The sequence below is a fragment of the Sapajus apella genome, unplaced genomic scaffold (genome assembly GCF_009761245.1).
Source record: "Sapajus apella isolate SASKATOON/1434 unplaced genomic scaffold, GSC_monkey_1.0 scaffold24, whole genome shotgun sequence".
Classification (NCBI taxonomy): domain Eukaryota; kingdom Metazoa; phylum Chordata; class Mammalia; order Primates; family Cebidae; genus Sapajus; species Sapajus apella.
In genome coordinates, this window is record NW_022436964.1 from 14,605,848 (window position 1) to 14,622,156 (window position 16,309).

The 16,309-nt window shown below is 33.3% G+C and overlaps 1 protein-coding gene across 3 annotated transcripts in view; it reads right to left on the bottom strand.

Moving 5' to 3' along the window:
• SMC5 (structural maintenance of chromosomes 5) overlaps positions 1 to 16,309 on the bottom strand; it is an 89,709-nt gene that overhangs the window by 60,513 nt on the left and 12,887 nt on the right. For all 3 annotated transcript variants that reach the window (XM_032290930.1, XM_032290929.1, XM_032290928.1), the window contains exons 4-8: positions 12,069 to 12,231; positions 10,977 to 11,111; positions 8,619 to 8,759; positions 6,767 to 6,928; positions 3,069 to 3,140 (exon numbers count right to left, since the gene is read on the bottom strand). In XM_032290930.1, the coding sequence (XP_032146821.1) occupies positions 3,069 to 3,140; positions 6,767 to 6,928; positions 8,619 to 8,759; positions 10,977 to 11,111; positions 12,069 to 12,231 (673 nt within the window). The remainder of the gene's footprint in view (positions 1 to 3,068; positions 3,141 to 6,766; positions 6,929 to 8,618; positions 8,760 to 10,976; positions 11,112 to 12,068; positions 12,232 to 16,309) is intronic.

Consider the following 16,309-nt stretch of genomic DNA (forward strand, 5'->3'; position numbering starts at 1 on the left):
TAACTAAATCAGGCGTGGTGCTGTGGCTCACACTTCTAATTCTAGCACTTTGGGAGGCCAAGGCAGGTGAATTACTTGAGGTCAGGTGTAAGAGACCAGCCTGGCCAACATGGTAACCCAGTCTCTACTAAAAATACAAAAACCAGCCAGACGTGGTGATGCATACCTGTGGTCCCAGCTACTTGGGAGGCTGAGGCAGGGGAATTGCTTCAACCCGGGAGGCAGAAGTGGCAGTGAGCTGAGACTGCGCCACTGCACTCCAGCCTGGGAGACAGAGTAAGACTCCATCTTAAAACAATAACAACAACAAAAACTAAATCAAGTAGGTTAACAAAAAAGTAGAACATTTTAGTAATATAATTATGTATAATTATAGGAAGCATGTGCTAACGTACGTACGTATGTATGTGTATATATATTTTCATACCTGAAGACAGAAAGTATGTTCTTTTCAAATACATAAAGAATAGGTACAAAAATCAAATACACAATAAAAACAAAAAAAGGTCTCAAAAAATTCTTTATAAAAGTCATAAGGCCACATTTATTGATCACAAAGCAGTGTAAGTAGAATCTGACATTTTTTCAAAAGCCTAAAAAATTCCATATCCACAGAAATAAAAACAATAAGAACTGCTAGGTAACCTCAAATGAATGAAAACATTTAAATGAGAATTATATCTTAAACTGAAAAAAAGAGCCTACTTATCAACACATATGAGATATAGCCAAAAGATACCCAGAAAAAAATGTATATCTTTTGATGCGTTTATTAAAAATTAGAAAAGGTTAAAAACAAAAGAAACACGCTTTTTACAATTCAAGAATGTTAAAAAAAAAATCCTCAAAGCAGAAAAAAATGAATTAAGAAAGTTAAAGAAGAAATTAAATAGCCAACAAAAAATAAAGTTGATTTAAAAAAGATTGGTTGAAAAGACTTACAAAAGTGACAAGCCCTGGCAAATATGATAACGGGAAAAAATGGATACACAAATATCAGTGATAGGAAGAGAAGAAATATAAATGACGGAAACTGATCCAACAAGTATTAAATTACTTACCAGGCCTGCATAAGCCTGAAAACAAAACCAGTTAAGAATAGAATAAAAAATTAAATTACAGGTCAATCTCACACAGTTAAAAAATCCTAAATACAAAATTTTCTAGTTGAATACAGCAATATATTAAAACATTAAGTAAATAAAATTTATGATAAGAATGCAAGGGAAGTTCAACATGAGGCAATCTACCAACCTTGTATTCATGTCTGGGGATATAGGATGAGTCTTTATGTCTTTTTCTGCCTAACCTTAATAAAATAATAGAAATGGAGTAAAATAGGTCCCATCCCATGAGGACAAAAGACAGAGAAAAGAGATCAGTAAATGGAAAGTTTAATAAATACTTTGCCAGATGAAAAAACAAATAACTAGTTTAGCAGTTTATTATAGGAACCATAGTGTAAAGAATGAATGAAAAAGAAAGGGATGTGAAAAACTGATTATTCCCTCTAAAAAATAAAAACAAATAAAAAACACAGAGATTCTTAGGACTAGGAAATGCCAAGTACAAACGACATCACATAGAATGCAATTATTCCTACCCTCCTTCTTATCCCAATCCCCTCTTACCCCAACATACACAACCCTAAGCACATAACACTGACAATCAATCTTCTGTGAATATTTGTGGTTCTTTGGAGAAATTAAATGAGATGCCCGGGACATAAAATAAAGGGATAGAAAAAGGGGTGAGGCTAAAAACTAGGAGATTAACATAATGCTTCAACCACAAGAAATGCGTGAAGTTACATGTCTACCTCCAAGGCAGGTAATTTCAAAATTTAGTCTCAGAAGGGTCCTGGAGAATAGAAACACACATATATTTGGGCACAGCAAAAAAAGCCCACTTTCTTACCTAATCATCCTAACATAATTTTGCCATTAGACCCCACTTATGCACAAAAAATCTGTAATCAGCCTTTTAACGCCTTACTCTTAACCATAAAGAAACAACCAAAGATGCCTAGATAAACAAGGAAAAACTCCAGGAAGAAAGCAAGAAACGAAAATGAGAAAAGAAAAAAATCTACTAAGAAAAAAAAGATATTACAAAGGAAAAAAAAAACTTCAAAAACTTTTAGTTTATATTCTCAGATTAAGAAGCTGCATACATCAAAAACAGGATATTACAAATTAAAAGATTTTTCCTTAGCGATAAATTACCTGCAGTAAGCTAAGTTTCACAATGTTAACTATTTTCACTTCTAGAAATTGGAGCTATAAATCAAGATTACATCAAAACAGATTAAAACTCAACAATAAAAATATAATAAAGATGAAATGTTCCAGTCAGGGGCAGTGGCTCATGTCTGTAATTCCAGCACTTTGGGAAGCCCAGGCAGGTGGATAGCTTGAGCTCAGGAATTCAAGGCAAGGCCGGGCAACACAGCAAAAACCCATCTCTACAAAAATTCAAAAAAGCTGGGTGTGGTGGCATGCACTGTGGTCCCAGCTGCTCAGAAGGCTGAGATAGGAGGAGCCTGCAAGGTGGAGGCTGCAGTGAGCCAAGATTACGCCACTGTACTCCAACCTGGGTTAAGAGTAAGACCCTGTGTCAGAAAAAAAAAAAGAAAAGCTCCATAGTTTAAGTATACTTTGTCTCATTAATTTCCATCATGCATAAAGGTATATATATTCTATATAAATGTCATCCCTCATTTTTCAAAATAAAAGATTTCTGTGTTTAAAAAAATAAGAATATATCCCTTAGAGTTTAATTTTTACTAATAAGGTAACTAAATCCATCATTATCCTATTAAAAAACTATAGTCACTCAGCTACGAAGTTAAGGCATAGCTATTAGTCTACTAGCAGTTTTTGGATATTTTTCCCAATTGTCCTCTGACCAACTACTATACTTCCAAATCTTACTCTCCCTCAAATTAAGAAATAGAGAATGCAGAGATCTTGGCCATTCTCCAACAAGAATCTGTCCCATAATACAGATTTAAAAACAAAAATTAGAGCAAATTTTGATGCAATAAAAATTTTAGTATGAAATCTTACATGTTTATCTTTCCTTTCTATAACATCTTGCTTCTGTTTGCATTTTTGAGATGCCTCCTTAATATCTGTTGCCTGTAAAATTAAATCAGAAGGAGAGGGGATAGTTAGTTAAAAACTCAGGCAAGCAAGTTATATATATGGCCCTGCCCATTCAAATACTGAGTTAACCCACAACAATTTGTTTCAAACAAAATCCATAATTATCAACAAAATACCAAGTTATTTGCAAATTGATGAAGTTATTCCTACTGTTATTAATAAACAGTTGCAGTAATATGAATGCATGTTTTTCTCTTTACATTTATTTTCCTGTCTTATTTTATCTGATCCTAAAAACAACCCTACAGGATAATCAGGACAAATATTACTAACTGATAGGGCTCAAAAGAGGCCAACTAACCTGTATATATAGCTAAAAAATGGTAAATAATATCCAAAATCAGGTCTTATTTCAAATATAGAGTTCTCTCTAACATACCAACTATGTTACCTCCTTGATGTTTTTCAGTAACACATAAAACACATACATGACATATTATGGACACTTATTACACATCATTAACACCTACAATATAATATATAATTCAAACAGCAGAGAACAGGGCTGTACAGAAAAGAATTAACATTACGGGCTAAGACTACTATTCCTAGAAAGGCTTGTTTGCAAGGTTGGTCCTTGGTTGTAATCTGGCAACTTGGATTTCGGGAGTATTTCTACCATTTCCTAACTGGTAAGAGTGGCTCACTGTGCATGTCTGTACAAACAATTTGGCTGATGTGGAACATCTGCTTTCCTTCTTGGATTCTGGAAGTTGAGTATGTGCTGTTAGATTGCCTAGTTGCCCAAAGCCTATAAAACTACTCTCGGGTTCTGAGTCTGTAATGCACTTCCCTGCAAAGAGGACTTTAAAAGTGTTGTCACAATTTGATGACAGTGGAATTATGCACATTCTGTGTGACTTCTCTGGGTGATGACCCTTGGAAGCTTGTGCCTGGTTTCTTCTGGACTTTGTCCCCAGGGCATTTTCCCTTTACTGACTGTTTCCTATCCTTTCACTGTAATAAATCTTAGCTGTGAGTCCTCCTAGCAAATCACCAAACCCATGGTAGATCTCTGATGCCAAGAGACAACAGTTTCTTCCCAGAGGGGAAAACTAATTCTCTGATGCTAGTAATACTGATGTATGTATGCTTAAATCATACATGCTAATCATGTCAGATAAAGATTACTATTACTGTCCTCACCTGACTGAGGAGGAGAATAAAGCTCAGAGAGACTAAATGATTTGCTCAAGGTCAGACAGCTGAGCTATGATTTAAAATGTAGGTCCGTGTGACTCAAAAGCCTATGCCCCGTCCATAACACTATACCATCTGCCTGGAATTAAAAACAAAAAAACCCAACTACAAGTGCTGGAAAAAATTTTCTGCTGGAACAGAACGAGCAGGAACAAGAATAGCATGACTACTGAACAAAATTAACCACTGTGTTTCTGTTTCAAGGCTATGGATGCTAATAACTACTTTTACTATAGACTGACATAAGTACCACTTCAGAATCCAGGATCACTTCTTTAGGAAAATAATTCTAAAACATCTTAGGCCATGTAGATTTTCACATAAATAAATTAAGGCTCATGGATGTCTGACAATGCCGTAATAGCTGGGCTTCTGTTATAAATAGACAAAACGAAGGGTTTTAAATGTTTCCTTAATTAAGAGATTTGAAATTTATTATGTACATTTTTTTCTATCACAAAAGTAATTTTGTAGTAATAGAAGATTCAAGAACCAAAAAAGCAATTACAAATCCACAATTTACAACCAATCTTCATTAACATAACAATGACTGCCACCTGTTAGTTCTATATTCTTGAGGAAGTCATGTTATCACTGGAATTCAGTATCTTTAACATTGAGAGGACGTGTCTAGATACTATCTACAATCCCTTCTTCCCCTAACATTTAAAATGACCAATGGCAACTCTATCAGAATCAGATCTAATCAAGTCCTAAAATTTTTATCTGATCTTGATAACTGCTTAATCTTCTGGACTTGAGTGCAATAATTTTAACTCACTTTAACCTGTATTAGAATTAAGACATAGTGGAGCTTTTCTGACAAGATAGTAGCAAAGTCAAAACTGTTGATTCACTTCCTCTGTTATAAAGTTTTCTTTATATTCCTAAATATGGCCTTTTTCACTTAGTAAGCATGGGTCAACATGTACCATCTAGCTCAAGAAATCATTTTTCTGACTTTCAGGTGCCTAAAAAGAAAAAGTACAAGCACATCTCGAAATCAAAGAGCTCCACATAACTTCTTTTTTACAAACAGAAGATAAATGTTATATTAATCAAACCTGTATAGTGAATGTCCTTGATGATATGGCAATCTTAAATTCAGTAACAAAAAAACTGGAGTAGCATATTTTAATGAGAATAAAACACAACCTTTAAAAATAGAGAAGATGCCTACAAAAAACAATACCACTAAGTTTGTAACACACTATCTCCTAATCTTTCAATAGCAGAAATCATGGTTCACACAATTTTTTCCCAATAGCAGTGCCAGGCCAAGATCCACCTTTTATGTTCATTGACATCCACCTTCAAGCACAGGGGCCAACATCAGGGGTATACAGTACACACAGATTGTGAATGGTTTTCTGGTTTCATATAATTTATATATATAGCATAAACTCCACTGGCTTAATTACAAAGCATTCTACTTATTTAAGCCAAATGATAATTTATATCACAAATTCTTTATTTTTTAATTTTGATTTATTTTTAATTTTTTATTATTATATATATTGTTTGAGACAGGGTCTCGCTCTGTCAACCAGGCTGGAGTGCAGTGGCACGATCTCAGCTCACTGCAACCTCGCAGGCTCAAGTGATCCTTCTGCCTCAGCCTCACCGGTAGCAGGGACTTACAGGCTCGCACCACCATGCCTGGCTAACTTCTTGGTATTTTTCATAGAGATGGGGTTTCACCATATTGGCCAAGCTTGTCTTGAACTCCTGGGCTCAACTATTCTGCCTGCCTCAGCCTCCCAAAGTGCTGGGATTATAGGTATGAGCCACTGTGCCCAGTCATATCAGAAGTAGGGGTCAATACCTTGACATCTGTGCATCCATGAATCTCCAAAATCTCATTCACAATTTTGGATCTGCCTGTACTGCATTATTCTAGAAGCAGGAATTTAAACAATTCTCAAATAGTCTTTAACTTCAAAATCCACCAAAGGTTAGAAGCCATAATCATAAAAAACTTCTAGGTACACTTTTAAAATGCAGAGATTATTATTATATTATATTATCCATCTCCAAAACATCAAGATTTCTTATATTGCCCTCCTTCAAAAGGGTGTATAATTACAAAGCAGATATAATACATTCAAAACAGAGCTCAGTGTTTCCAGGAATACTACTATGAATCCTCTTGTAATTAAAAAAAAAAAATCACATTTCACTTTTCTCTCTTTGTATCTTGGAAGTCCTAAAAAGTAGCAACGCTTCAACAGTAATGAGTAGTCCTTGAAAGCCCTATGGTGGCAGAATTCCTGGTTAAAAAAACTTAAGAAATGAAAGACACAAGTAAACCCTTGAAAATATTTTCAAACACCTGCAAAATATTTTTTATATTTGCTAAAATAAAATTCAGATAATCCAAAATTGAACCCAAAACATACCTTTTCTTTGATTCGCGCCTCCAAATTGTGACGCTCCCTTTCCATTTCTTCAATTCGATGTGTCATAGGAATCTGCCCTTCTTTAAGTTTTCTGACCTCTTCCTTCACTCGGTCACGAACAAGTTTTACTTCTTCATATTCCTGACGAACATTTTCATATTCCTTGCAAATAATTCAACAATCGAAGTTAATGAACTAGCTTAAACTAACACATATACTAAAATCAATATAAACTAATACATATACTAAAATCAAAATCAAGGCAGCAACCAAATCTAAGAAAGATTGTTTTGATATCCCTTTAGCAGTTCTATTAATGTAAAATTTGTCCTCTGAGACAACTTCAGAAATAGTAAATACCAATGTAATGGTTTAATAACAGTCTTGGTAATCACTGAGCTTCTATCACTAGTTCACATTCTTGGACTTCCACCTTGCTCTCTGAAACATATCCTAATGGCTATGAAAATGTGACTTACCTCTAATCTGTCAATAAAGAAGAGATACAGGGATGTATGAAGAAGCAAAAGAAACTCAAACATAAAGTGTAAAAATGAAAAAAAAAAAAAAAAAAAAAAAAAAGAACAAAAGGAAAATGGGTCAAAACAAAAAGAAAAAGCAGCATGTAGGTGAAAGTGATGTCTGTCGTGTCACAGGAGTATTTGCTAAACAAAAATTAAGTGGCACACTAAGACAACATATAATAAGAGTGAATGGGAAGATGGTAAGAAAAGAAAAAATGAATAAACATGAGTAAATCAAAAAGAAGAAAAATGAAAAAAGGCACATCAATCTTAGAAAAAAATAGGAAAAATCAAAAGACAAAGTAAGTGAAGCAGTAATAATGGACATAGAAAAAATGAAAGTTAGAAAAGCTGAAGAAAGGAAAATTTAAGAATCATGAAATGATGGAACAGGGTAGAGAGAAGCAGGGAAGACAAAACAAGAATGCCACAAATATAGCCACTTCAAGCTGTAACAATTATTTTCATTCTAACTTTGGAACAAACACTACAAAACTTTCTTACCTATCTTGTTCTACCTATTATAAAGTAATGCAATGAGAGAAGTGAATCTTTAATCTGAACTATAGTCTTAAATTAGAAAATAACATCACAGATTGACTACAGATTAGCCTCAGGAAAATTATAAAACATGTGAGTAGAAGACTATAGTTAAGACACATCAGCTACATCTGAAACTGAGGCTGATACTAGTGGCAAACCCCAAATAAATTCTTAGTGACATGACTGAGGACACTCAGACATTTAATTTTCTGATCATTAACATCTTCAAAAAACAATTAAAGAACTATCTGTTGAGGACTAAAATCTGAAAGAAAAGCACTGCGTTAATTATTAATTATTATACAGTAATACTAGCACACAGCTAATGTAATAAACTAGTAAAAGATAGTCTGATGTGGTGGCTAATGCCTATAATCCCAGCACTTTGGGAGGCAGAGGTGGGCAGATCACCTGAGGTCACGAGTTCGAGACCAGCCTGACCCACATGGTGTCACCCCATCTTGACTAAAAATACAAAAGTAAAAGTAGACATGGTGGCACACACCTATAATACCAACTACTGGGAGGCTGAGGCAGGAGAATCACTTGAACCTGGGAGGCAGAGGTTGCAGTGAGCCAAGATGGCACTATTGTACTCCAGCCTGGGTGACAGAGCAAGATACCGTTTCAAAAAAAAAAGACGTATGAATTTTATTATATATAACATATAAAGCCAAAAATGAAAAAGAAGCACCTAATTTGAATACACAATAATTAATGCTTTCATTGCAATTACTCTGCTACTTAAAGAAATATCTATTTTGCCTCTAAAAATTATGACTTACCACCCATGGCCTTTTTGCTTCAAGCATCTCAATCAAATCTAAATGTCGCTTCCGTTCGTAGAACCTCTCCACATCTTGTTTATATCTTTCATTCCTCTGAACCATTTTCTGTAGATATTCAGTTTTCTCTTTGCATGAGGTCTACAATAAAAACATGTTGAACAATCAGTTTAACTGAAAAAAGACAACAGGTCAAATCTTTTAACAATGAAAAATAAACAATGACAGCAAAATTTCACAATAAAGAATTCACAGTTCTTAAGAACTATGTACACTCCAGCCTGGGCAACCATGAAACCCTGTCTCAAAAAAACCCCAAATCCTGTGTAAAAGTAACATTCACATCCAAGTTCTGCTCTAGAGTCTACAATTTATTAATACTAACTGTAAAGAAGCCCTGCCATATCTGAGTCCAAGCTCTTCTTGTCCAAAGATAAGAGACGTTATCTGCTCCATTCACTTGAAGAGTAGAAGCAATTCACTTAATACACATGAAAGCTAAACGAAAGCTTTGTAAAAGTGATACACAAATGAAAAGTAGTATTACTAGGATTACTATGTTAAACAAACACTCATGACTGAAAGGTCTTAGAAACTAGATGAAAGAAAGCTAAGAATTAGCCTTTATGTTGTGAATTAATAAATACAAAGATGTACTCAAAACCTAGTAGAATATATGCTTGCATGCTTGTTTTCTTTCAGAGGATGGTCGAGAGTGCAGGTAAGTGTTTCAAGTGAAAGTATTAGATTGTTTGATGTAGAGAAAGATAACACAATATCTGAATTAGGATAAAATAATTATAAAACGCTCAGAACAACTCCTTTGATTATTCACGTTGAATAGGTATAACAACAACATTCTGATAAAAGAACACAATATCTGAAGTAGGATAAAATAATTATAAAAAGCTCATAACAACTCCTTTGATTATTCACTTTGAATAACAACAACATTCTCTTCCCTGTCTGGTGGACAAAGGTAAAATAATAACATTTAATTACAGTAAATACATATTATTAAGTATAGAAAAAGCAATTGGTTCCAAGATTTCTATGCTTACTACCTGGGTGACACACCAAATCCCTATGACACAACATACCTTTGTAACAAACCTGCACATGTACCCCTGAACCTAAAAATTTTAAATAAATAAATTATATTTATTTATAATTTTTTTTTTTTGAGACAGAGTTTCACTCTTGTTGCCCAGGCTGGAGTGAAATGCCAAGATCTCGGCTCACTGCAACCTCCGCCTCCCAGGTTCAAGTGATTCTTCTGCCTCAGCCTCCCAAGTAGCTGGGATTACAGGTGCTCACCACCATGCCCGGCTAATTTTTGTGTTTTTAGTAGAGACAGGGTTTCACCATGTTGGCCAGGCTGGTTTGGAACTCCTGACCTCAGGTGATCCATCTGCCTAGGCTTCCTAAAGTGCTGGGATTTCAGGCGTAGGCCACAACCCCCGGCCAGATTTCCCTTTTTTTGAGACAGGGTCTCACTCTGTTACCCAGGCTGGAATACAGTGGTACAATCATAGCTCACTGCAGCTCCTTGACCTCCTTGGCCCAAGCAATCCTTTCACCTCAGTCTCCCAAGTGCCAGAAGTACAGGCATGCACCACCATGCCCGGCTAATTTTTGTTATTTATTTTTTTGTAGAGACAGGGTCTCCCTATGTTGCCCAGGCTAGTCTTGAACTCCTGGACTCAAGCGACTGTGCTGGGATTGGAGTTCTGAACCACAAAATCCAGATTAAAAGATTTATTATGAAAATTTACTGTACTTACTTTAGTTGCTGGGATACAGAAAAAAGATCCATTAAATAAAATACCTTTACAAAGGATATGCTATAAAAGTATATTTTTGTTTATTAAAGGTGAAAATAACCAACAACATTCCAATTAAATGTATAATTCTCTTGCAAAGTCTACATTCTCTTGCAATGTGTTCAGTGTTCGTAACGTAGCAGGTGTTTGTGCCAGGCACTATGTAGATAATGAATGAATGAAAGAACACTGGAACTTCCTGAGATAAAATTTTTTTTTATAATACTATTATTGGTTCCTTAAAAATTCAATTGACATTGTTGTAGCCATTGCTGGGGAAAAAATAAATAAATAAATAATTCAATTAACAGTATGTATTTGTTGAAATAGTCAACCTTTTTAAACTTCACATTATCAGATCCATTCTCACTCTGTCACTTTAACCAATGATATTAGCAGTACAATCCTTAGGTAAAAAACAAAAATCACAAATATAAATTTACTCAATGAATAAATACTACTATTCACTCTCTCACATTTTGAGATACAGAAATCAGTAAGAAACAATACAAATGAGTTGCCTATTTTAAAGTACCTCAAGCTGTTTTTCTTTTTCCCTGAAGTTTTTCAGTTCACAGTGATATCTGTGCATTTCTGGGGGACCAATGGACTTTTCAGTGGCTTCAAGTAGTTCAATTTTGCTGAGTTTAGCAAATTCTCCAACTTTGTCCTAGAGCACAAAAATTAAATATCAGCAACTATCATTTATCTACAAATATCTTAAAAATGTATTTCACTCAATGCTTACACTTGTTAAGGTAAAACTCATTTAACAAAACCTTTGATATATAAACCTCTTGAACCTTATTCTTTAGGATAATGAAGATAAACTTACACTATAAATTGTTATCTTTTTGATCATCTTTAAAAATTTTCTATGCCAGTATTTCAAGGTTGAAATGTTTATGTACGTGTAATAAAAATTTGGGAATAAAAGAACACATAGTCCCAATATGAAAATGATCACAGCCTATTACGTATCAGTTGAAATGTTAGAGGGTTTAAAAAGAAAAAAAAGGCAATTTCAAACATCTGCTTCTGGAGATAATCTGACATCGGCTGATGAGTGTTAAATAAAAGCTTTAAAATGTTTAAGTTTTATTTAATTTGCACATTATGAAATCATTACCATGTTTCTGAACAAAAAGAAATTAATTAATAGTCACTAGACAGCATTGAAAGTCAAATTTAAGAGGTAAGATGACTTCAACATACATTGTCAGCATTTTTATTTTTAATAAACAAAGTATACCAAGATTTTAGAAGGTATACTTATAAGAGTTTTAGTGTATCCAATATTTTACACAAACAAATACATTGACTAAAAAGCTGTTTATTAACAACATTTCAAGGGTCTACAAATAAAAGCACATAGCTAAGCTACTCTCTGAACTTAAAAATAATACAAGTTTATTTCAAAATACTCTAATTTAGACTTTTTTACTAATTGAAATTTTCCAAATTACTACAAATTATTAATGTTATACTCTAAGTGATGAAATGCTACCTTCACAAAGAAATGTAAGAGTGCTATGTTCAATTTAGTCATTAAGATAGCCCTTCTACGGCATAAAAAGGAAACACTATATACAAAATTTTCCCATCTTTGCATTTCTCTCTCTCATACCTGAGGTAGAAACTGGCAAAGATTCCCCACTTGAATATTTAAGGCTGCAACTTGCTCTTCCACTACTTTCTGTGTGGTAGATTTTTTGTTGATGAACCAAAAGGACTGATTTTTTGCCACATCAATCTCACGGGTGATTACAAGATTTCCAGAAGCCCTGAACCTAATTAAAAAATAATTTAAGAATCTTTATATTCAAAATACATACATTAGCTTTGAGATAAAATTTCCAAAATTGTCTTGCACCAAAGGTGCCAGATAGATTATTATTATAATTTTTATTCCTTTTGATATTTTGGCCCCTCCCAAGAAAACCTTGGCATTTTGTAAGTAATACCATAAGTGACCACATCAGTTACTTACTCAACATTCAAAATTATTTAAACTATTAAAACAAATGTCAATACTAATTCACAAACACTACTTGAGGAGTCGCATATCTGGAGTTGTTTATCCTTTAATTATGATGCTATTCTTCAATTACATGTGTTGACTGCAATCCAAAATGTGTTGGTATATTAAAGGGTAGAGCAGTTAAACCTTGAAACTCCCCCTGCTCAGAAAATGTATGAATGAAAACTGACTCTTAGGCATGTCCAGAAATCAAAACTACCCATACAGGTAGCCCATGGATTCCTCACCATGTCCTCTACTCTGAATTCAGAGGATTATATCACATGGATATAAATGAACAATAAGCAATACAGAATCTGAAAGAAGGGTATTTACTTATTTCTCGATTTTAGAAGTACCACTGCTCCACACCTCCCATCTATTCATCCATCTTCTTCACTGGGATTCAGCAGCATGTGGTAAAAAGATAAATTATTGGTATCCAATCGCTAAATGACAATAATAACTTATAAATGTTGTATACATAGATTACATTGTAATCAGGCCACTTGAAACAATAAGATATTAGAACTTTAAAGGAAGTATTTTAAACTTTCATTTCCAGGAGAATGACTAATAAAGTACCCCTATTGATCCTCCTGCTGTAAACAACTAAAAACAATAAAATATTAAAATATCTTAATAAATGAATTCATCTGTTAGCATCAAAGTAAGGAATTCTGGCTAACATCCTAGTACAGGTGGAAACCCAGAGTAGAAAAATAAAACTGGCTTTCATCTTGAGGGGATTTGCCCAGTCAGGTGATCTTGAGAATTCATTTTCATGATCTGCTGGTAGAGGACAAAAACAGACAAAGCCCATAGCCATGAAAGAGGGAGACTCCAACTGAAAGCCATACCTAAGGGACATACCCTCTGTGTAAGGGTAAATTAGGAATACTTCATTGCTACCACCATAAGCTGAGAATTCTATACACCGTGATTCTGAACTGAAAGGATTCAATAGTCTCTGGCAGAAGTTAGTAATTTCCTCTGCCAGAATCTATGTCATCTTCAAAGAATTAACACAGATAAAGTTGAAAGGAGAAGAGTAGCTCACTAGAAACATGCACACAAGAAAACAAAGCATCAAGAACACTAGCAGAAATAACAATGTAAAATATGAAAGATATCTGGATGATTAAGAAAGCTTAAAATGTCCAGTAAGAATTCTAGGACAGGAGACAGAGAATGGGTAAACAGCAGTATTTAAAGAGGTCTTTGCAAATAAGAACTTTGCAAAACTGATGAAAGACAACATATCACAGGTTTAGGAGTCTCATTAAATACCAACAAAAATAAATAAAAAATAAATCCATGCCTAAATATATATGAAACTAAAACGCTCAAAAAAAAAAAAAAAAAAAAAGAAAACAAAATGAGTTTATAAGCATCTTGAGAAAAAGAGAATGATTACTATCAAATAAACTTAGATCAGATTCACATCAGACGACAACAATGGGGCCAGATGTGGTGGCTCTTGCTTGTAATCTCAGTATTCTGGAAGGCCAAGGTAGAAGGATCACCTGAGCCCAGGAGTTCAAGACCTGTCTGAGTAACATGGTGAGACTCCATTCTCCATATAAAAAAAAATAATAATAATAATAATAAAGCTGGGCATGGTAGTGAGTTGCCTGTAGGCTAAGACCCTGTTGCCAAAACAAAACAGGAAGACAACAACGGCATTAAACTATTATATTTTGAATATTCGACAAGAGACCTGTCAATATAGAATTTTATATCCACAAAACACATCTTTCAAGATTTAGAGAAAAATAACATCATTTTCAAATTAAAAACTAAGTGTTCCAACAAAAAACCCACATAAAAGAAAACTTTAAAGAATGTCCTTTTGGCAGAAAGTGATCCCACAGAGAAAATCAGAAATGGAAGAAGGAATGAAAAGCAAAACAAACAGAAATAGCTGAGGTAATTTTAAACAAACACTGACAACATAATTAATATAACTATATTATATTATTAATAATAATGTCTTAAGGAGTTTTAAAAAGATAGAAATTTAAAAGCATGTAAGTTCAGGGAAGTTATTAAGAACAAAGTTATAGCACTTTGTTAGTGCTATAGTCCAAATATTCAGTCTGGACTTCAATAAGGATTCCTGCCAAAATTCCAGTAACCACTAAAACAAAAGAATGCAAGACGACAAGGAAAAATGAAAGAAATATCTGACAAAAACAAGCAAGAAAAGAAATGCTGAAGAGTGTGATAAACAAAAAGCAGAGAATAAGAGAATAAAAATAAGTTTGAACATAAAATTATATTTGTAAATTGATTATATGCTTTTCTTAAATGACTACAGAAAAAAATAACACAGCTATACTAGTTTAAATGAGATAACAAAAGATATTAAAAACATGAAATGAATGAAAAAAGACAACTAGAAAAATCCTAGGGGGAAAAAAAAAGATGCTAACTACATGAATGGCAACTAAACGGACTTTAAGGCAAAAGAAAGATCAAGGTCAGTAACTAACAATACAAAGTTGAAATCACCAGAAAGATAAACAATTTGAATCTTAGATGCAACTAATAATGTCCTAGAAATACATAAAGCAAAAATTGACAGGACAAGGATAATTAACAAATCTGCATAGAGAAATACTGCAACCTTTCTCGGTAATTAAGGAATCAATCTGACAATTGAAATCAATAAAAATATAGAAGATTGACAATGTAACTAATAAACTTAAACTAATGGCTAAATACAGAACACAGCAGATATCTATAAGAGAAAACTCATTCTTTCAGCGAAAGAACAATTACAAAAGTTCACTACAAAAAAGAAAGAAATTTCAAAGGATTAGTAACATAATACCAGTACTCTATATATTTAACTGCAATACAATCAAAGCGGAAACTAATACTAAAAAATAAGAAAATCACTACATTAGAATTAGAAACAACTTCTAATTACAAGCTCATAAAGAAAATACTCAGAACTGAAAAACAGTAAATACCATATACTAACATTGGAGAGAGAGAGCTAAGGCAATACTAAGGGGGACATTTTTAACCTTAACTGTTCACATTAGGGTAAACAAAAGACTGAAAATTAGTGCAATAAATATCCATTTCAAAAAATGATTATCAGTCAAGGTAAGAATAGAAATTAATGAAACAGAAAATCATGATATAAAACAAATGCAAAAGTTAGTTCATTGAAAAAAAACTACTAAAATTGACAAATCAATTTTTAGAAGACAAATACTGTCATATATAATACACATATTAAAAACTCATATAAGAGGATGGTGTTCATGTCAATAAAATTTAAAACTAAGAAAAATGGGAGAATTCTTTATAAAATATAAATAATCAGTGATCCAAGAAGAAATAGAAAAATATAAGCAACCCATTTACTACAAATAAATGAAATCAGTAGTTAGAAAAAAAATGAAATTAGTTAGAAAAAAAAAAAAAAGAGCCAGATGATTTTTTTTTTTTTTTTTTGCAAGACACCATACAATACCCATCAGATTATTTTTGGCAGTAAGTTTAACCAAACATTCAAACCACAAATATCTTTCACAAACAAAATACAGATGTAAAAATCCTAAATAAAATATTAGAAAACCAATCTAGCAATGCAGCAAAAAAACTATGACCAAACTGGGTTATTCTAAGAATGCAAAATTGAGCAAACATTACAGAATTAATTAATTCTTCAACTTAAATGATATGGCCAACTCAATAAATACTGATGATGAACTCTTTGTTCTCAATTTACTTGACTTACCACCAGTATCAGACACAGATGATGGACAACTGACTCCTGAAGTTGTTCCAAGTACTGGTTTCCAGGTACTGTACTGTATTCTTCCAGCTCA